Source organism: Ascaphus truei, chromosome 10 (genome assembly GCF_040206685.1).
Source record: "Ascaphus truei isolate aAscTru1 chromosome 10, aAscTru1.hap1, whole genome shotgun sequence".
In the NCBI taxonomy this organism is placed as follows: Eukaryota; Metazoa; Chordata; class Amphibia; order Anura; family Ascaphidae; genus Ascaphus; species Ascaphus truei.
Window position 1 is genome coordinate 107713 of NC_134492.1, and position 22459 is coordinate 130171.

General features: G+C 52.1%; 1 protein-coding gene across 2 annotated transcripts in view; it reads right to left on the bottom strand.

Annotated features, from left to right (window-relative positions):
- RPL5 (ribosomal protein L5) overlaps positions 1 to 22459 on the bottom strand; it is a 293177-nt gene that overhangs the window by 10485 nt on the left and 260233 nt on the right. The window contains exon 1 of one of the 2 annotated variants that reach the window (XM_075615532.1): positions 421 to 573. The exons of the other annotated variant lie outside the window; for it this stretch is intronic. Within the exon in view, the coding sequence (XP_075471647.1) occupies positions 421 to 423 (3 nt within the window). The 5' untranslated portion in view covers positions 424 to 573. Of the gene's footprint in view, positions 1 to 420; positions 574 to 22459 lie in introns of those variants that run through there. 2 annotated transcript variants of the gene reach the window in all.

Consider the following 22459-nt stretch of genomic DNA (forward strand, 5'->3'; position numbering starts at 1 on the left):
ACACCCAGCACTGAGACCTGGTACTGGTACACCCAGCACTGAGACCTGGTACTGGTACACCCAGCACTGAGAACTGGTACTGGTACACCCAGCACTGAGACCTGGTACTGGTACACCCAGCACTGGAGGACGTAGGAAAACACAAATATTAGCTCACAAAACTGGACAGGCGGCGGACGTGAAACAAACTAATGCATTTCAGTGACCAAGTGGCAGAGCAAAGGATATAAAGGAGCCGGCCGGCCGGCCTGCGGCTACAGCAGCCATTAGGCCACGCAGGAAGCGCCAGCTCCTCTAGACACTTTCTCAATCCAACTCCATCCGCAACCTTCGTCCAGTTCCCGCGGTATTAAACTGCTGTGCGTTGTGCAGGGGACATTTAAGCATGTAATGCTGATTATATTTATTCGGTTTACTAACCATTTCGCCGTATATCGTCCCGTCTGGGCTAGGACCGGAGAGTCACAGCGCATACGTAAGGGCGCTGTAGCACTCGGAAAAGGCCGTGCCCGTTGCGCATGCGCAGTAAGTAGCCAGCCGACCAGACGAGAGAACCACGAACTGAAAGAAGAGAGTGATCCCATAGCACAGATACAGGCATGAATGTGAAAATGGGCTGCCACCATCTGGTAGGAAGAAGCGAAGGCAGCAGCCAATCTTTATTATTTACACAGCTTTAGTAAGTATTTATTCTCCTGTAACTTCATTTCTGGTAGAGAAATATAAATCATTTACAGTAACATATAAAATAAAACATGAAAATGGTAAGACAAACGTAATCAGTTTTAAAAGTAAGTATACGTATTTATGTAGTATAAGTGAAATATGTGTATATACTTTAACATACTAAATATAGCTGGGTTTCGCGTAACATGACTGTTCTTAGTTGGTGGAGCAATTTGTCTGGTTAATTCCGATAACAAACGAGACTCCTCATGCAAACTAGTTACGCGACCCCCGGCTATATTTAGTATGTTATGTGTTTGTAGTCACTTTACACCATTTGCTGATACCATAGGCTGCAAATCTACATCCACATTAATTTACCATCGATTTTAGGATGTTGACATATTTTGCTTCTGTGTGGATATATCTTTGAATACTCTATTAGAGATCAGATCTAGCGACATTAGTTGGTATTATATTCACCTAATTGGTTATCCACTAGTGTTAATCTCTAAATCGCCTGTCCTGGGGCTTTTTAATAATCACTGTATATATTTTATCACATGCGTCGTTGTTTAGTATAAATAAAACTTTATTATTTTTCATATTATGTCAAGGATATTCAGGAACTCCTGGTAGTCGGTTTTCTATATATTTTTTGCCAATTGAGCCTCACCCATCAAGTTGCTATATTGAGAATATTAGGATTCTATGACTTTTGACTTATGACTGTACAAGTTTCATACCTGAGTGCAGTAGTGAAAGGGAACTAGTGAAAACTTTTATTTTGCACTTTATGGTTTATAGGTATATCATGTCCCTTTGCACCGGCATATAGGTATTTCTTCAATTAACTACTTGAGATTTAACTAAGTTGAGCGGTTGGTTCTTTATAGTGGTTTATTTCAACTGAGTTCTGACTATATTTTTGGGGGTCCCTAAAACGTTTTTTTAAGTCATCAACTAAATGTATGTATGTATTTGGGGTGTGTGTGGTTTTTTTTTAATGAATTTGGGGGATGGGGGTGTGTATGTATTTGGGGGGGTAGAGTTTTTTTGTGTGTATTTGGGGAGGTAGAGTTTTTTTGTGTGTATTTGGGGGGGTAGAGTTTTTTTGTGTGTATTTGGAGGGGGTAGAGTTTTTTTGTGTGTATTTGTGGGGTGGAGTTTTTTTGAAGTGAAACTTCTTTAGTGATGTGTTTACTTCAGATGGAAGTCAGTGGTGATGGAAGTGTTGCCAGCTGCCAGCAGGAGTCACCAGAACGAGGAAGGAAGCGACACACACACCACCACATCCCCCGAACACCGCCCCCCCAGAGAGTGAGCCGCCACTGAGCAAAGTGAGTGTGCCGCCACCACGCATACCCCCCTAGTGAGTGAGCCGCCGCCGAGCAACCCGCCCCCCCAGTGAGCCACCGCCGCGCACCCCTCCCACCCGCCCCTCCAGTGAGTGAGCCGCCGGCGAGCAACCCTCCCGCCCGCCCCCCTAGTGAGTGAGCCGCTGCCGAGCAACCCGCCCCCCCCCCAGTGTGTCGCCGCCGTGCAAGCCTCCTGTCCACCCCCTCAGTGAGTGAGCCGCCGCCGAGCAACCCGCCCCCCCCAGTGAGCCGCCGAGCAACCCTCCCGCCCGCCCCCCTAGTGAGTGAGCCGCTGCCGAGCAACCCGCCCCCCCTCAGTGTGTCGCCGCCGTGCAAGCCTCCTGTCCACCCCCCCAGTGAGTGAGCCGCCGCCGAGCAACCCGCCCCCCCCCAGTGAGCCGCCGAGCAACCCTCCCGCACGCCCCCTAGTGAGTAAGCAGCCGCCGAGCAACCCGCCCCCCCAGTGAGTGAGCCGCCGCCGCACAACCCTCCCACCCGTCCCCCATTGAGTGAGCCGCCGCCAAGCAACCCACCCCACACCCCCCCTGTGAGTGAGCCGCTGCCACCGAGCAACCCCCCTGCCTGCCCCCCCAGTGAGCTGCTGCCGAGCAACCCTCCCAGAGAGTGGGGAGGTGCTCCGGGGGACTCAGACAGACCTGTACCTCCGCACCTCCACAGGGGGGGGGGGATCAAGAGAGATGGGGGAGAATAACACACACACAGAGAGATTCACACACTCACTGACACACTGACTGACACACACACACACAAGGAATTCAGCTACTATAAATATAGAAGTGCAAATAGCTAAAACACACGCTCTAAGTCAAAATTCTTTGCGTTTTGGCACTGAAATTGTGTTTTGATTATTAATTAAAAACATAATGTCGCGAGAGACCGGGTTCTACAACACCTTTTTATAACTGGGATCATTTGATTGAGCAAAACAAGATGGTAAAATAAATGGTAATTTATTTCTTATAAAAGACAGACACACAAAGTTACACAATTCAAGATTAACACACTTACTGGGAATGGGGCTAACGAATAAATCCGTTTCCGGAACAAAATTCCTTAAGATCACCTTTTTAGAGCACTTTCCAATAACCAGTAGTTACTCACAAAAGTCCTGGAACTGTTTTCTGCATGCAATGCCTGTCACGGTAACTTATGACAAGATATAATATACACCAAATAACTGGGTTGAACTGAACGAGGCTTAGATTTATTCCTTAGATAGGTGAACACAACAAGATAGTACAATTAACAAACAAGAAGGTAACACTTACTTAGGGGTTGGAATGAAGAAGTATCAAATAGCAATTCTCCAGCAATCAGGTATCAATCAAGATGTAACAAGAAGACCAAGACTGTAGGGTTGACAACAGTTTATATATCTTTTCAACCCTATTCTTATTATTGAGTGCAGACTATTGGAGAACAATTAGCTGCACTCAATCTCTAACATGGGAACATTGTTAATCCATGCCCCCCAGCTAGATGGCACATGCGTACGGGGACCCTGAGGGTCTCATTTCTGTAGCCCCACACCCAAATCACGAGCACCGGGCAGTCTGCCAGTTGGGGTATCTGGCAGGATATTCTTTGTTTGTAGGTGTGAGTTATAGCACCTACAAACCACTCAAGTCCTGTACTTCTCCGCCCTCATGTAAACAGTTAGAGAGGATGAGCCTTTGACCAGGTATCTGTTTCTTAGACATTAGGTCGCCCCCCTGACCATTTGCATTCCTCAGTGGGCAGGAATCTTCACAGGCTTTTGTCCCCGCTTTGATACACAACATAGTTTTTAATATACAGACATATTAAAATAACCGGTTCTGTTACGTCCAGCGGGTCCAAACGACACAGCCCTTCATGCCGGAAGTGGGTCACCATAGTGGCCAAGTTTCAGCCTGCTGCGACCCACAGAACCGGAGATATGCAAATACAAGTTAAACCGTGTATTTCTTTATTACAAATTTCTCCGCTGTAAAATAAATCTCAGTTTTTCACTTCTTTCCCATTGAAATCAACGGGCCCCGCCGCCATAGACTTTCAATGGGGAAACTCCGCCATTGGCGCCTATGGGAGTCTGCCGCCATAGACTTACAATGGGGTACTGCTGCCGTTGAAGCCTATGGGGCTTCTCCGCCATAGCCGGTCAATGGGAAACGGCCGCCATTGATGTCTATGGGAAAAAACTCACGGACCTTTATGGTGGTCCATACTCCGTCGGGTTGGTCGGAGAGGGTCGGGAATGGATCTGCAGTCATGCCGGAACAGTGACTGCAGGCACCCCAAACCCCGGCCCTCTGGACCCTCCAGAACCGAAGGTATGGGCTTATGGTTTTCAGGGTTTTGGATTTAGCCGTTTTCTCGCGCTGCTCCTCTTGCCGCCATTGAAGCCTATGGTGCGACCCGCTCGGCCGGCGTGACCCTTTCTGGGGGTTTTGAATTCCTGGACCCGGTGGTGGTCAAGTGAGGGGAGGCCTAGGAGCTAGGGGCAAAAAGAATTTTATTCCTGGGTGCCCTAGAACCTAAGATTCCCACGCCACTTGTCGTTGAACTTGGCCTAATAGTGATCAAACTCTTTTTTAGTCAAAGTATCCGCGTTGCGGTTTTGCGGTTTGGACAGCTGTCAACCTATTCCTGGAGATCGCCGTCGTGGAATCTCCATTGAAGTCAATGGGCCCATTGACTTACAATGGGAAACCGCCGCTCCTCCTCTCGGATGCCACCTGCTGGTCTTCGAGGAAAACAGGTCCAAAACTGCTAGATCCGCCATTGAAATGAATGGAGCTCCAATGGCGGCCTATGAGACTCTGCAAAATGGTGCCTGAAAAGGCGGGAAAATTAAACAAAGGGCTATAATCACTTTCTACCTATTAACCCTTGTCCTCCCGGATGGATCCCAGTGTGTGTGTGGTACAGACACTTACATGGTGGAAATACATTACAACAGGGGAACATACATTTTCATGTTACAGCAAGGTAAAAACCACATTCCTGGACCGCAGTCCAGTTAACCCCTTGCCTCCGTGGTGAGGTCAGGGGGTGGCCATATGGGGTGCAACCCCTTTAATACCGGGCCAACCCCCTCTCCCTCTACAATGCCTGCTTTTCAAATCCTTGAAGCTAGTTTCGCGTCTATTCAGTTCTGAGCATCTTTGAATTCTCCGCTGTTGGTCTGCGTTTGGAATCTCGCTCCCCATTGCTGCAAGCCCTTTTAAGCATTCAGGCCCTCATACACTAACCTGGACAGCTTATCAGAGCGTGGGAATTCTCCTACCAGCCAATCACCCCAGCATGCACAGGTTAGAGTCGTCATTATACTTACCAAGGTCAGAGTAGGAGAGGTCCGGAATGTAGAGGGTACTAGAAGCCGAGGTCGGAGCTGGAGAGGGTAGAGTGGTTAGGGTAGGAGAGTTGCGGAGGGTCAAGTATAGCCGAGTTCAGTAGCCCAGAGAAGCAGTAGTCCAAAGGCAAGCTGGGTCGGTACACAGGTAGGCTTCAGCAGGACAAGACTGGACGTAGAAGCGCAGGATAGGTAAGCACAGGAAACAAGAATCTATGCTCAGCCAAAGTGCCAGTGGCACAGCTGAGCATAAGTAGGCAGGATGAGCGAATCCCCTGGGGGAGAGGAACGGAGGTGAAGCCTCCATGGAGACCGTGATAGGCCGGGTGTGTGAGACAGGTGAAGGTGGTAAGGGGTTGATGAGCTGGTTGCTACGGAGCTCGGGTGCGTCGCTGTAAGGAATCGGGGAACACGTCCTTTGCGGCGTGTTCCCTCCTTACCTGCTGCTGCCACCGCGGCCACTGTTCCTGCCCATGTGCACTCCCCCGCTCTCATTACAGAGCGCGCATGCACCCGCAGCTCTTCTAGCTGCCGCACGGAACCTGGTCCCGCCTCCCGCACGTGTCGCGCATCTCTCCCGCGCGGCGCGCACATGCAATGACGTGCAACGATCCCCAGCTGCGTTGCAAGTCTCTCCTCCCTCCCTTGTTGCCTGCAGTCTATTCCAGCTCCGCTGGGGTGCACCTCCGCTCCGCCCCCTGTCCCCATTGGTCTGCCCTGTCTGTAAATACCTCCTGCTTCCTCCCATCCTTTGCTCAGCATAATCCTATGTAGCCTCGTGAAGCTCACTTCTGTTGTGCAGTGTTCTAATTTCGTTTGCAGTTAACCTCCTTGTGTACCGACTCGGCTTGTTTGTGGACCCTTCTGGATTTTGGACTTTGGCATACCCTCAACTACGGCGGTCTCTTCTACCCTTGAACACGGCATACGGACTCAGACTACGCTGCTCTCTACAATCCCAAACCACGGCTTATGGACCCTTACTGTCTTCTCGAATCCAAGAACTCAGCAAGTATACCGCATCTCCTACACCCTCGATCCCAGACCCGGCTACGTTAGACTATCCACCTTCCAGGCACGCCTCCGCTGCTGCGGGTGTGTGGTGTAATACCATCCCACCTCAGTGCCGGGGTCTTGTCTTGTTTGTGGGCAGCGCAAGCATTACAGTATGCTGAGCCCAACAAACATAGACCCCCCTGAGGTGGGCCCAGCCCTGTCATCCATTACCGAGCATTTCCAGTATTTGGACAACCTTGGTTCAGAAAATCGCCACTATTTCACTCCATCAGTCTCAGTCTCGCATTGTCAGACCTTCAACCTTGTCCCCCTCTAGTTCGGAGCCCAATGTACCTCTGGAGCCACGTCTCCCCACTCCCAATCGCTATGCTGGTGACCCACATTGGTGTCGAGGATTCTTAAACCAATGTGACATTCAATTTGAATTAACCCCTTCTCGCTTCTCTTCCGACAGAGCTAAAGTGGCTTATATTATTGCACTCTTGACTGGCGATGCATTGGCCTGGGCTTCTCCCATCTGGGAGCAGAGACCCGAACTTACACAAGATTTCGCTAATTTCAAGAAAGAATTCATACAGGTCATAAAGTTACCTGCTGCATCTTCTTTGTTTCATATTTCCCAGGGCCACATATCTGTTGCTAAGTACGCTCTGGAGTTCCGGAACATTGCTGCGGAGACGGGCTGGAACGATGAGGCTTTATCTGCAGTCTTCTGGCAAGGACTTTCGGAGACTCTGGAAAATGAGTTAGCTGCTCAGGAAAGACCTCCCGCGCTAGAGGACCTGATAGCCGTATGTATCAGGGTGGATCAACACCTCCAGGAAAGGCGGCTTGAACGCCATCATGCTCGCTCTCTCACTCCTATGCCTCCTATCCACAGTCCTACTCCCACCACTCTCCCAGCTCTTGAGGCCCCAGAGCCCATGCAGTTAGGAAGTCATCAACGCTCCTATTCTGAGAAACAACTCCGGAAGAATGAGGCTCTGTGTTTCTACTGCGGTCTACCTGGACATCTGGTGCGCCGCTGCCCTACGGAGCCGGGAAACGCCAACACCCAATGAGCTCGACTATTTCCAATCCGAGTTCTTAAAACTCTGCGATACCCATGCTCCACTACGCAAAATAAGGGTACGGGGGGGGCACCTTCCATGGGTTACACCTGACCTTATAGCACTCTACCAGTTCAGGGATGCCTTGTGGAAAAGCTACAAAGTAACTGGCACTACCAAGGATCTCAATCACTACAGATGCATGCGGAACATGTGCACAAGGCAAACAAGGCATGCAAAAGCACAATATTACTCTGACAATCTCCACCAAAATACATCAAACCCAGCTAACTTCTGGAAGGTTATCAACAATATATTCCAGCCTCCTAACCATCAACAACCAAGTAATATCACTAAGGGGGATATTACTCTGACAAATCCCACTGACATTGCAAATGCATTCAATGATTACTTTGTGGGGTGTGCCACTAACTTATTAGCGAAACGCAGCACAAACCCCAAACATGAATCTCATCCTGGGAGTATCCCTACAGTCCCACCCCCTCCCAACACTGCCCACAATTTTCAATTTAGCCCAGTATCTGAAGAGGAGATTACACAAGCGCTCCTCAAACTAAAACTAAGCAGCCAATGTGGACCTGACTTACTACAATCTAGGTTCCTACGACTTGGTGCCCCATCCATTGCCAAACCAATTGCGTCCATAGTCAACTTTATCCTGTCTGCAGGCCATATCCCTAAGACCTGGAAAACTGCCAGAGTTGTCCCAATCTTCAAAAGTGGGGACAAAAACACTGTCTCAAACTACAGGCCAATCTCACTTCTCCCAATCTATCCAAAGTTATGGAAAAATGTGTCCACTCCCAATTAAGCGATTTCTACACCAAGACAAAACGGGGACAACTCACTGGTGCAGTATTCCTGGATTTTGCAAAGGCTTTTGACACAGTTGATCATGTTATCCTGCTTAACAAACTCCAGAGCTCTGGAATAGGGAAACATGCTTTAAACTGGTTTCAGTCCTACCTATCAGGAAGATCCCAACATGTGTCCATCTCAGGCTCTAACTCCAACCCCCTGGATATCACCTGTGGTGTCCCGCAAGGCTCTGTTCTGGGGCCCCTACTCTTCTCAGTGTTCATTAATGATCTTCCCACAGCTTGTAAGGAAGCCTCAATACACATGTATGCAGATGACACAATCCTATATGCACACAGCCATAGCCTCTCTGACCTTCAACACATACTTCAGTCTGACTTTTTGAGACTCGAAAACTGGATTTCCCAAAACAAACTGTTTTTAAACACTGACAAGACTGTAACAATGGTATTTGGGACCAAGACTAAATTTGTAAAGCTTCCAGTGACTGAGCTACTGATTAGAACCAACGCTAACACCACCCTAACACCTGTCACTAGTTTTAAATACCTGGGCTTATGGTTTGACTCCCACTTAACATTCGGGATGCACATTGATACCCTGACAACCAAGACCTATGCCAAACTAGGGGTACTTTACAGGAACAAATCCTCCCTAAGTCTCCTGGTCAGAAAGCGTATTGCACAGCAGATGCTAATGCCAATTATTGACTATGGAGACATAGTATATGGCTCGGCACCTCAAACCCACCTTAGCAAACTTGACACCCTCTACAATTCAATTTGTCGTTTTGTTCTCCAATGCAACTACAACACACATCACTGCGAAATGCTCAAAGAACTAGATTGGTCATCACTAGAGTCTAGGCGCAAAGTTCACCTTTCCTGTCTCACCCTCAAATACTTTCTGGGCAAGCTACCCAGCTACCTGAACAAGCTCCTCGCCCCTACCACAGGCAGCACCTATCACCTGAGATCAGACTCCAAAAGACTGTTCATGGTCCCAAGGCTCAACAAAGTATCCGGACGTTCCTCCTTCTCCTTCCGTGCACCCCAAAACTGGAACAACCTACCAGAGACCCTCGCATCCACCACCAGTTTAAGTTCTTTCAAATCTAAGGCTGTCTCACATTTTAACCTGGTCTGTAACTGTTTCATACGCTCATAATATATATTTTCTTTAACTGTGCATGCAATGTCTTGTATATAATGTATACCTTGTTCATTTATGTAACTGTACTTGTAACCATGTATTATTTGTTTTTCTCTGTGCCCAGGACATACTTGAAAACGAGAGGTAACTCTCAATGTATTACTTCCTGGTAAAATATTTTATAAATAAATAAATATAAATAAAGTATGGGGGAATCTGATTAGGTACTATTTCTTCTTCTCCCCCTATAAAGGGAAGACTACTAAAAAGGATTATGCTTCCAATCTTCCTCGAGGGTCCTGACTTCAGAGTATTCGTGTCCGCTTTTGTCGACTCCGGGTCTGGGGGAAATTTTATGGACCAGGATTTCGCCAACAAGCACAACATCCCTATGATACAGAAGTCCGTACCCATCGGTCTCAAGGCCATAAGACACTAAGGAAATTAATTGTTTGGATCTTAAAGCTGCAGTTCAAGCTCCTGTTTTTTTTAGTTTTTTTTTTTACTTCAATAGTTTCATGTGGGCAATCTCTACTTACCTAAAGAACTGCATAGCTGCCGGTCAATTCGTTCTCCGTCTATTGATCGGCGAAGTTTGGCGACATCTTCAGATCTGGGGAATGTAAATGGTTGCTATAGGAACAAACATGCTTGTTAAAATAGAATACAAGAAAATTGGTCTTTCAAAGTTGTTTTTATTAACTGATTTATTAAAAAAAAACACACATGCAGGATATTGCTTGAACTGCAGCTTTAATAATAGTGCTATTGACAATCAGATACACACACAAACGTTCTTTAAACCGGTACAGGCCAATAACTATTTATTGGAAGATATCCACCACAACCCTCAGTGGATTCGTAATATTCCTAAGGGACAGTTCGTCCGTCTGAGGCGCAATTGCTTCACTATTGGGGCGTTTGACAAACAGGCGGACAAACTTAAGAATAAATTTATTGAGCATAAGTATCCTGTAGGTGAGCTTGAAAGAACACTTTCTCTGGTTCAGGGGATAGACAGAGATAAACTTCTGGAATATAGAAAGAGGATAATTTGGGGGTACAGAACAAAATATCTTTTGTTACCCAATATAATTCCATGGCCCCCAAAATAAGAAATATTTTTTCTAAACATTGGCCAATCTTGCTACAGGACACAACATTATCACAAATGCTCACTCCGCGATCATCCATTATTTTTAAGAGGGCTAACAATCTAAAAAACAGATTGCCCCCCAGGTGTCCCCTTAAAAATAAGGGCAGATAAGTGGTTCATACACAAACTAAAAAGGATTTTGGCCATGTGCCAAGTGTACGGCTTGTGCATAGTGTGAGCATCTAATGTAACTGCAAAAATCTATTAAATCAGTTCTTCTATTACATGCAAATCTGAGTTCGTTATCTACTTACTGCAGTGCCCTTGTGGCCTGCAGTATGTGGGACGAACAGGAAGAACGTTCCAGAGACGGATTTATGAGCATGGTTACAATATCTGTAAAGGTCTGATTACACACAGTGTATCACATAATTTTCTTGTTCATCATGACCAGAACCCCAAGGGCTAAATCTGTCAGGCCATTGAAATATGTGTACCGAATTGGAGAGGTGGTGATAAATTCAAACATATTAACAGACGGGAAATCTATTGGATATGTATCGGGTTTTCTGTATGGACTGACCCAACCAATCTCATATTGGCCCGTGTGGTCTAACCAACCCCCATTACGCGGTCGTGTCTGGTGGTGCACCTGTTGGCAACAGGACTCCTGAGTCTCCCGCATGTTGGTATTTGGGGATTGTCAACCCAGACAGGCAGCTGAGGTAGTGTGTGCGAGTCCTACCTATATCCAGTGCAGTGCCTCCACCTCATCAGGATCCCTGCGTCCGCATGGGGATGGTTCTGATGAGGAACTCCTCTGTGGTGCCTTCCTCTGCAGAGTAATTCCAGACTCATACATGAGGGTATCTTTTATCAAGGACATCTTTATTGATCTTGTATGGGCAAGCTGCCCCCCACAGCTAGCAGCTCAGCCGCTCATCTCTCTACTGCACTCCATTAGGAAGGTTCCTTCTCCTCTAATAGAGTTGCTCTCCACCTCTCCCCTCAAGGAGATTCACCAGCTTGAATCTCTGCTTTGAGATGCACAGTCTCACAGCTCTTGCATCAGACACTGCAACACTGTTGCAGACCTCCACATGCCTCTCACTGAACAGAGTCAGAACACCAACAGGACTGAACTACTAACTTTAGGCAGTTCTGTGTCTTATATCACCTCCAGAAAACAGACACGCTCTGCGTCACTGCAAGGACACAAAGTATGTTGTCACTTCCTTTGGGACATATGACACCTCACCAGGGTTTGAGGGCAACCCACCATGATTGTTGCTGGCAATCCTGCATACTTACCAGGTTTACTGCCAGCATGAGAAAGAGATATGTACACCAATTTTACACGTGGCTACATTCTCCCCCTGGTGGAACCCAACATCCCAGCTGGGATCTAAATTTGCAGAACCTTCTTTCAGGTAGCACTGCAAAACATAACAATACATTATTACAGTACATATCTTTTCATCATAACATAATAGCAGATACATCCTAACTTTAGATGATGTATAACAACCAGGATTACTCCCTGATGGAGTATCCATTACTGGTACTACCATACCCTTTTAAGGTGGCCTACGCACAGCATGGTCCACTGGGTTTAGAGCAGCAATGCTGTAACACTCTGTGTGACATACTGGACACCCACAATCAGCCCATAATTCTGGCATGGATGCTAATGGACTGAGAGGATCATGCCCATACACTTCCTTAAGGCACTTCCTGGAAATGTAAGACACCTTTTCTTGATTATACCACTTCTCGTCTGACACTTCAGGATCCCAATACCCTAGGGAGCTATCAGTATCCAAATTTACCTCGTCTGATCCTTCCTCATCAGTGGAACCCATTTCAAACTCAATTTCTCCCTCCCATGGATGGTAAAAATAAAGTAACAACTTTTGGCGATCCCTGGCAACTCTTGCCGACACTGGAGGTACATAGGGGCTTCCCCGGGCAATAGGCACACTACGAGCAACATTACCTAAATCCCCAGACAAAACTCCTGATGTCGCTGTGGACCTAGAATTGGACCCAAGGCTCTTAGGCCTACACCTTACATTAATAGTACTACTATTATCACTGGTACATGATGACACTCTTCGCATAGACATTTCCCCTCCCGACCCATCATCAGATGTAAAGCACTCGCCCCAGTCCAAGTTTTCCCCAGTCCGTTCTTCAGAAGTGACTCGGGACTCCCCAGACAACCCTTGGCTAGACTGGGACCCAGATGAGAAAGTGACAGGGGCAGGTGTTTTAACTATGGCCGGGGGTGGGGCATAGGGAAACACTGCCGGCATACGCGGGGCTACGACCCGCAACTTCTCGCTACCTTGCCCGGTACCATCGGACTGGCACTCCGGTTCACTCGCCTCCTTACTCCAAGGCTTCCGCAGGGCCTGCCAGCTCTTCCCGGACCCAGGCGACCTGGTACATCTGCTCGGTCGCGAGGACGCGGCCATCTTCCCCTCGGCTCCGCTATGGCCGCCGGAAGTGAGGTCATCGATCTCGCGGGACGAGTCGCCATCTTGGGTTGGGTCCCCAACCGGAACCTCTTCCTCCAGAATGACGTCCGCCGCCGGAAGTGATGGTTCTGCTCTCTGCTCCGTCATGCCTGGGCCAGGCCTCTCTCCGCCGTTGCCACCACCGGCGCCTGGGGAGGGCAAGGATGTCGCTTACCGCTCCGTCGGCTCGGGATGGTTCCTCCTCCGCTGTCCGCTCCGCCAGTCACCACGGCCGTGGGACTCCGCCTCTCAGGTTGTTTCTGCACCGGCGACACGAGACTCCGCTCCGCCGCGACACAGGTAAGTGCTGATTCTTCCCCAGCACCGCTGTAGTGGTCCACCGGTAGGCACATCACCACCATCGTCGGGGTCGCTTGCCCCTCGTCCGAGGAGTCGAACTCTGATTCAGGGAGTGGCACTCCCCCAGGGGACCGTTGGGGAGGTTCTTGGCCCTCACCTCGCTGGTAGGTCTTTTTATCCTCAGGCTCCGTTTTTATCATCAGGAGCGATCCCCAGGTACCGGGATCAACTGGCTCTGTCCAGGCCGTACGCGGGGCTTCAGCCGTTAGCATGGCTGTGTCCGCTCCCACCTCCACGTTCTGCCCAGACACAAATGGTTGCACGGCCCACAAATAATGAATGCCGCATTGAGGGCATCGAGACGCGGTACTGACCGGACCGCCCGGCAGCCGACACTGAATGCATAAGCACGCCACAGTCTCTTTGCCACCTGCCTTGAGCACCAGGAAGCCTCCTGGAGCCGAATAGGGGTGGGCAGAGATATCCGGTTCGTCATTAATTTTGCTGGCCATGCTAACGACAGGAGACACTCTTTGCAGTGGTCTGCTCTGTTCGCTGGCTCCTCGTGATTGAAGTGCAGGGGCTGGTTTGGCAACCCCTCCTTCATCTAGCTCCACCCGCATCTGCCAGAGCTGGAAACCACTCCCATTAGTGGAGATTAGGGGAGGGTCCCACAAGTTTATTGGATGCCCCGGCACAGGGGCTGAACTTTTCACAGTCCTGGGGGGCGCGGTCTCCGATTTCGCGCCACTTCCCCCTGAGCACCGCTCCTTATTTGGCGCCATCCCCGGCCAATTTCTTGCAGCCACTTTGCTTGCAACCTCCTTGTCTTCTTCTACACAGGCAGCACTGATTACAGGAACTATTTTCTGTAAGGGTACGGCCGGTTCACCAGCTCCTCGCTCAGCTGGATCCGTTCCCACTGGGCATAATTGGAAACCACTCCCCCTGGTTGAGATTAGGGGGAGGTCCCATAAGTTGATCGGGTGACCCAGCACTGGGGCTGAGTTAGTCATAGTCCATGAGGGCGCGGCCGCAGCTTTCGCGCCATACCCCCCATCAGGGTGGGGTTTTCCTGTTGGCGCCACTCCTGGCCAACTCTCTGCATGTCCAGTATTGTATTCATTGTCTGCAACTGGCCCACCTGGTCTCCCAGGGAAGCGGGAGCCACCATTTTGGTTTGCATTGTCAATCTTTTTAACAGTTGAGGTAGCTTTTGGTTGTTTGTACGCCGACTGGCAAGCAAATCCATCATGTTCCCCACACATCACTACAATGTCCTCCTCACTGTCCTCAGGGGTAGTACCCCTAGGTCCTAGACAGGACCAAAACGGCACGACCACAGCCTTGGCGCCACTCCACAGCAGGCTCGCAAAAGTCGTTTCCGTAGCTTGCTCTTCACCCGCACACACGCCATGTGCGCTCCCTCCATCAGCCTCCGTCCACCATCTTGGACCTTCTGCACCACGCGGATCCTCCATTCTTGCGGATGTCATTTCGTTGCTGTACTTGCGGTTATTGTACATGGAGCTCCTCTCTGCGGGGCAGCTGCCACACCGATACAATAAAGTTGCCCTGTGTACCACCTTGTGTACCTAATGTAGGTCTGACTCGCGTTTGCACTACCTCAGGCTAGGCTCACTCTTTCTGTGTTTGCTGTATCTCCTTCCTGCCAGTCTGTGCTCCCTTCGGTAAGTGGTCTGGAATGGGCTAAAGTACTCTGGCTCTTCCATGCAGTATTTGGGCGTCTACCTACTGTTGGCTAGCCTAGCGCAGACCCTATCCAGAATTCCTGACCTCGTTAACAGGCTATCCCTTCAGGCATCCTACCACTACCTCAAGGTGACAAGGACAGCTATAGCCCCTCCCCGGTGGGGGGAGAGCGGATGGGAGGGTGGGGGGAGAGCGGACGGAAGGGTGGGGGGAGAGTGGACGGGAGGGTGGGGGGAGCGCGGACAGGAGGGGGGGAGAGCAGACAGGAGGGGCGGACAGTGGACAGGAGGAGGGGGGGACAGTGGACAGGAGGAGGGGGGACAGTGGACAGGAGGGGGGAGACAGTGGACAGGAGGGGGGGCAGTGGACAGGAGGGGGGGGTCAGTGGACAGGAGGGGGGGGACAGTGGACAGGAGGGGGGGACAGTGGACAGGAGGGGGGGACAGTGGACAGGAGGGGGGGGACAGTGGACAGGAGGGGGGTTAGTGGACAGGGGGGGCAGTGGACAGAGGGGGGGGACAGTGGACAGAGGGGGGGGGACAGTGGACAGGAGGGGGGTTAGTGGACAGGGGGGGGCAGTGGACAGGAGGGGGGGCAGTGGACAGAGGGGGGGGCAGTGGACAGGAGGGGGGACAGTGGACAGGAGGGGGGGACAGTGGACAGGAGGGGGGGGACAGTGGACAGAGGGGGGGGACAGTGGACAGAGGGGGGGGACAGTGGACAGAGGGGGGGGCAGTGGACAGGAGGGGGGGTTAGTGGACAGGGGGGGGCAGTGGACAGGAGGGGGGGGGGCAGTGGACAGAGGGGGGGGTTAGTGGACAGGGGGGGGCAGTGGACAGGAGGGGGGGGGGGGCAGTGGACAGAGGGGGGGGCAGTGGACAGGAGGGGGGACAGTGGACAGGAGGGGGGGACAGTGGACAGGAGGGGGGGACAGTGGACAGGAGGGGACGACGACAGTGGACAGGAGGGGGGGTGGACAGTGGACAGGAGGGGGGGGACAGTGGACAGGAGGGGGGTGGGTTGGTTAAAATTTCCAGGTCTCTCCTCTCCACTCCCTCTGTATGTTTCTCCGCTCCTGCCCCCCCCCATGTGACACACACACACAGTGACACACACACACACACAGTGTCACACACACAGTGTCACACACACAGTGTCACACACACACACACGTCACCTCTCCTTCCGTTCGCCGCCATCTTAGTTAGTCCGCGATGGAGGAAGGGGGTCCTTCCGGGCGCCGCCATCTTAGGTGGCCACGTGTCCCCCCGCTGGGGAGGGAGGTGAGTGGAGCGGGAGGGAGGTGAGTGGAGCGGGAGGGAGGTGAGTGGAGTGGTAGTGAGTGGAGCGGGAGGGAGTGGAGCGGGTCCTTCCGGGCGCCTCTTACGTGGCCGCGTGTCCCCCCGCTGGGGAGGGAGTGGGGCGGGAGTGAGGTGAGTGGAGCGGGAGGGTGGTGAGTGGAGCGGGAGGTGAGTGGAGCGGGAGGGAGTGGAGCGGGAGGGAGTGGAGCGGGAGGGAGGTGAGCGGGAGGGAGTGGAGCGGGAGGGAGTGGAGCGGCTTCTGGGCGCCTCTTAGGTGGCCGCGTGTCCCCCCGCGTGTCCCCCCGCCGGGGAGGGAGGTGAGTGGAGCGGGAGGGAGTGGAGTGGGAGGGAGTGGAGCAGGAGGGAGGTGAGTGGAGCGGGAGAGAGGTGAGTGGAGCGGGAGAGATGTGAGTGGAGCGGGAGAGAGGTGAGTGGCGCGGGAGGGAGGTGAGTGGAGCAGAAGGGAGGTAAGTGGAGCTCCGGGGAGGGAGGTGAGTGTGATGGGGGGAGAGAGGACAGAGAGAGTGTATGTGTGGCCGAGGGGGAAGAGAGAGAGGTGTGTGTGTGTGTGTGTGTGTGTGTGTGTGTGTGTGTGTGTGTGTGTGTGTGTGTGTGTGTGTGTGTGTGTGTGTGTGTGTGTGTGTGTGTGTGTGTGTGTGTGTGTGTGTGTGTGTGTGTCGTCACTCCGCCTCAGGCCAATGAGAGGTGCGGGGGCGGGCGGCACAAGGGACCAATGAGATTTCCCCTAGGGACACAGGAAGATGCAGACAGGCATACAGTGCTTTCACTAATATATAATTACCACTAATATATATTACCCCAATAACCCCTATACCCCCCTAACATGCACATCAATGATACTATAGGCCGGCAGGGGCCCTCGGGTGTTACCCGCAGGCCTGCAGTACCAATTGTGTGCCCCCCCCCAATTAATGTCAAAACACATACATACTTATAAATAATTACGCACCCCCCCCCCCCTAACACATACAGTATAGTAATGGGCACAATTGCTATTATCCACAAATGGATAATAGTGAATGTGCCCATTTTAAATACATAAAGAACAATAAATACATTCAATACATATAGCACTCACCCATGTCTGGCTGCCATGATGAAGGCCATCCTCATCTTCATCCTGGCCATGCCCCCTCCGATGCTGCAAAACACACACAAGAATAAAAACATCCAATGTAATGTCCCCTAACCCCTTAATCACCATAGCGCTTATTAACCGCTACAGTCATTAAGGGGTTAACCCACCCTCACCCACCACTCGGGAGGCCTACATATCCTCCCACACTAACCCCCCACCCCGTGAGGCTTAACCACCCTCACCCACTACCCACAAGGGAGGCCTACCCACATACCCTTGGGGCCGATACCCCCTCCCCCCACCCCCAGTACCCACAATAAAAACAATACACAGCCCCACATTAAACATCATTCTATTTATTAAATACATTACCCACCCCCTGTGCCCCCCCCATAAATACATGATTTCTCCTTTTACATACAGGGTTCATACCCCTGCCCCACGCGAGTCCCCGGCGGGCTGGCGGGTCACCTGACAGACCTACAGGGTACCAGCAACATGTTTCACACAGGTTCTGGAGGCCTGTTGGTGGGTCCCGCCAAGCGCCATGGCCCCCAGGTGGTCTCCTTGGGTCACCGTGGGCCACAATTAGGTCCCCACAAAGGGCCCGTGGATGTCTGGGAGCCCCGGGTCAGACCCACAGGTGTCTGCGGGGCCTCGGGTGGTTCTCACGGGGGTCTGGGGAACTCACGAGTGCTCACTACAGGTCCGCGGTGCCCCCACGGATGTTGGACCACCGGTTCTTCCCCGCACACTACGGGTCCGCGGTGCCCACACAGATGTGGGACCACCGGTTCATCCCCGCAGGTGTCACCCGTGGAACCACCAGCCTGATACCCATGAGATACCCGAGGATACCGCAGGTGGTCTCCAGAGGTCTCACGCAGAACCAAGGAAGAAACCCTGAATGTAAAATAAATAAACCTGGCCTATACATTCAATACATACACCCCCCCCCCCTCAACACCTACAGTACAATAATGTGCCAAATAACTATTATCCAGATAGGGCTAACAGATTATTTGCCCATTATTAAACACATTAACTAGCATATTAAAATAAATAAAGTACTACTGACCTCATCAATAAGAAGCCCCTGTCGCCAGCAACATCCCTGTCTTTCATTGCCCACAAAATACATAGCCAATACATAGCCAATACATTGCAATTACATTCAGATATCAATGAACCCCTTAAACACCTTATCGGATAATAACCGCAATGGTAATTAAGGGGTTAAGCCACACTGGCCCGATACCCACCCTTCACCCATTCATTTGTACAGTGGCTTCATCATACTACTATATATATATACTAGCTGATATACCTGGCGTTGCCCATGGAGTGGAAGGGCGGGGGGGGAGGGGCGTAGAAGGGTGGGGAGGGCAAAGAGCAAGGGGGCAAAGGGCAGGGAGGGGCGGGGGGGGCAAAGGGCAGGGAGGGGCGGGGGGGGCAAAGGGCAGGGAGGGGTGGGGGGGGCAAAGGGCAGGGAAGGGCGGGGGGGGCAAAGGGCAGGGAGGGGCAGGGGGGGCAAAGGGCAGGGAGGGGCGGGGGGCAGGGAGGGGCGCGGGTTTTTTTTGCAGGGGGGGTTGCAGGGAGAGGCGGGTTGGGCAGGGAGGGGGCAGGGAGGGGGCAGGGAGGGGAGGGAGGGGCGGGGCAAAGGGCAGGGAGGGGCAGGGAGGGGAGGGAGGGGCGGGGCAAAGGGCAGGGAGGGGCAAAGGTCAGGGAGGGGTGGGGCAAAGGGCAGGGAGGGGCAAAGGTCAGGGAGGGGTGGGGCAAAGGGCAGGGAGGGGCAAAGGGCAGGGAGGGGCAAAGGGCAGGGAGGGGCGGGGCAAAGGGTAGGGAGGGGCAAATGGCAGGGAGGGGTGGGGCAAAGGGCAGGGAGGGGCAAAGGGCAGGGAGGGGCGGGGCAAAGGGTAGGGAGGGGCAAATGGCAGGGAGGGGAGGGGAGGGGCAAAGGGCAGGGAGGGGCAAAGGGCAAGGAGGGGTGGGGCAAAGGGCAGGGAGGGGTGTGGCAAAGGGCAGGGAGGGGCAAAGGTCAGGGAGGGGTGGGGCAAAGGGCAGGGAGGGGCAAAGGTCAGGGAGGGGTGGGGCAAAGGGCAGGGAGGGGCAAAGGTCAGGGAGGGGTGGGGCAAAGGGCAGGGAGGGGCAAAGGTCAGGGAGGGGTGGGGCAAAGGGCAGGGAGGGGCAAAGGGCAGGGAGGGGCGGGGCAAAGGGTAGGGAGGGGCAAATGGCAGGGAGGGGAGGGGAGGGGCAAAGGGCAGGGAGGGGCAAAGGGCAAGGAGGGGTGGGGCAAAGGGCAGGGAAGGGTGGGGCAAAGGGCAGGGAGGGGTGGGGCAAAGGTCAGGGAGGGGCGGGGCAAAGGGCAGGGAGGGCCAAAGGGCAGGGAGGGTCAAAGGGCAGGGAGGGGCAAAGGGCAGGGAAGGGCAAAAGGCAGGGAGGGGCAGGGCAAAGGGCAGGGAGGGGCAAAGGGCAGGGAGGGGCAAAGGGCAGGGAGGGGCGGGGGGGGCAAAGGGCAGGGAGGGGCGGGGGGGGCAAAGGGCAGGGAGGGGCGGGTGGGGCAAAGGGCAGGGAGGGGTGAGGGGGGCAAAGGGCAGGGAGGGGCAGGGGGGGCAAAGGGCAGGGAGGGGCAGGGGGGGGGCAAAGGGCAGGGCGGGGGGGGCCAAAGGGCAGGGAGGGTCGGGGGGGGGCCAAAGGGCAGGGAGGGGCAGGGGGGGGCCAAAGGGCAGGGAGGGGCAGGGGGGGGCAAAGGGCAGGGAGGGGTGGGGGGGCCAAAGGGCAGGGGGGGGCCAAAGGGCAGGGAGGGGCGGGGGGGCCAAAGGGCAGGGAGGGGCGGGGGGGCAAAGGACAGGGAGGGGCGGGGGGGCCAAAGGGCAGGGAGGGGTGGGGGGCCAAAGGGCAGGGAGGGGTGGGGGGCAGGGGGCAAAGGGCAGGGGGCAAAGGGCAGGGGGAGGGAGGGCAGGGGGCAAACGGCAGGGGGAGGGAGGGCAGGGGGCAAACAGCAGGGGGAGGGAGGGTAGGGGGCAAAGGGCAGGGGGAGGGAGGGCAGGGGGCAAAGGGCTGGGGGGGCAGGGGGCAGGTAGGCAGGGAGGGTAGGGGGGGCAGGGAGGGTAGGTGGGGGGCAAAGGGCAGGGGGAGTCAGGGACGCGGTAATTCCCCTGCATTTCCTCACCTTGCACACGGCCACACTTCTGTTCCTCCGGGTACCGGCCGCCCTCCTCCTCCACCTCGGGCTCCTCAGCGGAGAGGCTGAGACGCTCCGGTGAGGAGGTGCTGCGCCTTTCGCGGGGAGAGGCGGAGACAGCCGGAGGAGCGGCCTCTGGGACGGGGAGCGGCCTGTGTGAGGGGAGAGCCGCATGCTCTGTGTGTGTGGGGGGGGGGAGCGGCCTGTGTGAGGGGAGAGCCGCACAGTGCGTGCTCTGTGTGTGTGGGGGGGAGGGGGGTGAGCGGCCTGTGTGAGGGGAGAGCCGCACAGTGCGTGCTCTGTGTGTGTGGGTGGGGGGGGGGGGATAAGCGGGGTGGGGGGTGAGTGGGGGGGGTGAGCGGGGGGGAGAGCGGGAGAGCGGGGGCAGGGTGTGTGTGTATGTGTGTGTGTGTGACCTTTGGCCCATCACTCCGCCTCAGGCCAATGAGAGGTGTGCGGGGGCGGGCGGGCCAAGGAAGCAATCTCATTGGCCTGACCCAAGGTCCAATGGGATTGCCGCTAGGCACACAGGGAGGGACACAGGGAGACACATACAGACATAGCCACATACGACGCTTTCACAAATATATAGTAAAGATATATATATATACAGTGGTCGACAAATCACCAAAAAATCTACTCGCCGAACAAAAAAATCTACTCGCCACCTAGTACCACACGTGTGCTGCTTGGGCCAATAAGAGCTCGCCACGATGTTAAATCCACTCGCCCGGGGCGTGCAAATGTATAGGTTTGTCGAACACTGTATATATATATATATATATATATATATATATAAAGCAGAAAGTAGCCGTGTTAGTCCAGTTGCGATAGTGTAGAATAAATGAGTTCTTCAGTATTAGGTGATACCTTTTTTATTGGACTAACAATTTATGTCATAGGACAAGCTTTCGAGAGTTCTCCTCTCTTCTTCAGGTCAGCAATACTGACTCAGTACCTAATACTGAAGAACTCATTTATTCTGCACTATATATATATATATATATACACTCACACATGATGAACCAATATACAAATAAATGTAGAAGGGTTATCAAAAACATGCTGTACTACAAATACAGTACAGACACACTACAATAAAATCAATTTCCTTTAATAATCCAATCTGATCTTCCAATCAAAAACCTCAAATGCCAATTAAAAGCCTCAAATGCCACTCAAAACATTGCATTTACATTCTATACATCATGCGTACAATCTATGCACCATGTACATTTTGCAAATGAATGTTAACAATAACATATTCCAAACAAAATACCAATACATCCAAACAAGTATACTATTTAAACCAATCCAGTAACCATAAATCAATTAGCATTCATTAATTAAATCCCTAAACAATTTACATTCCATCCCTAACAATTAAACTATTAACTTATTCAATCATTGAACAGAACAAGGTATCCTCTGACAAAATATAAGTACCAAAAAGAATACAATATACAAAAGCAAACCTCACCCTGACCTAAAGTACACCATACAATAGCAAAAATTACATCTATCTAATTGTAAAATACATGACACACACATTTATGCATAGCAGCATAGCCAAAATAATTTATAACACAGCAAATCAAGCTTTTAAAACAACATCATTTCTTACCCTGTATTTATATATCGATCTAGACATACATACATACATACATACATATAGTGGTAAGAAATGATATGCCATAAATAAATAAATACACATGTAAAAAAGCTTTAAAAAAAAAAAAAGAACAAGTTAAATCAAATACATTTCTTTAGTTCATTTACCATTACTTGACCCACTCACCGACCCCCGTTG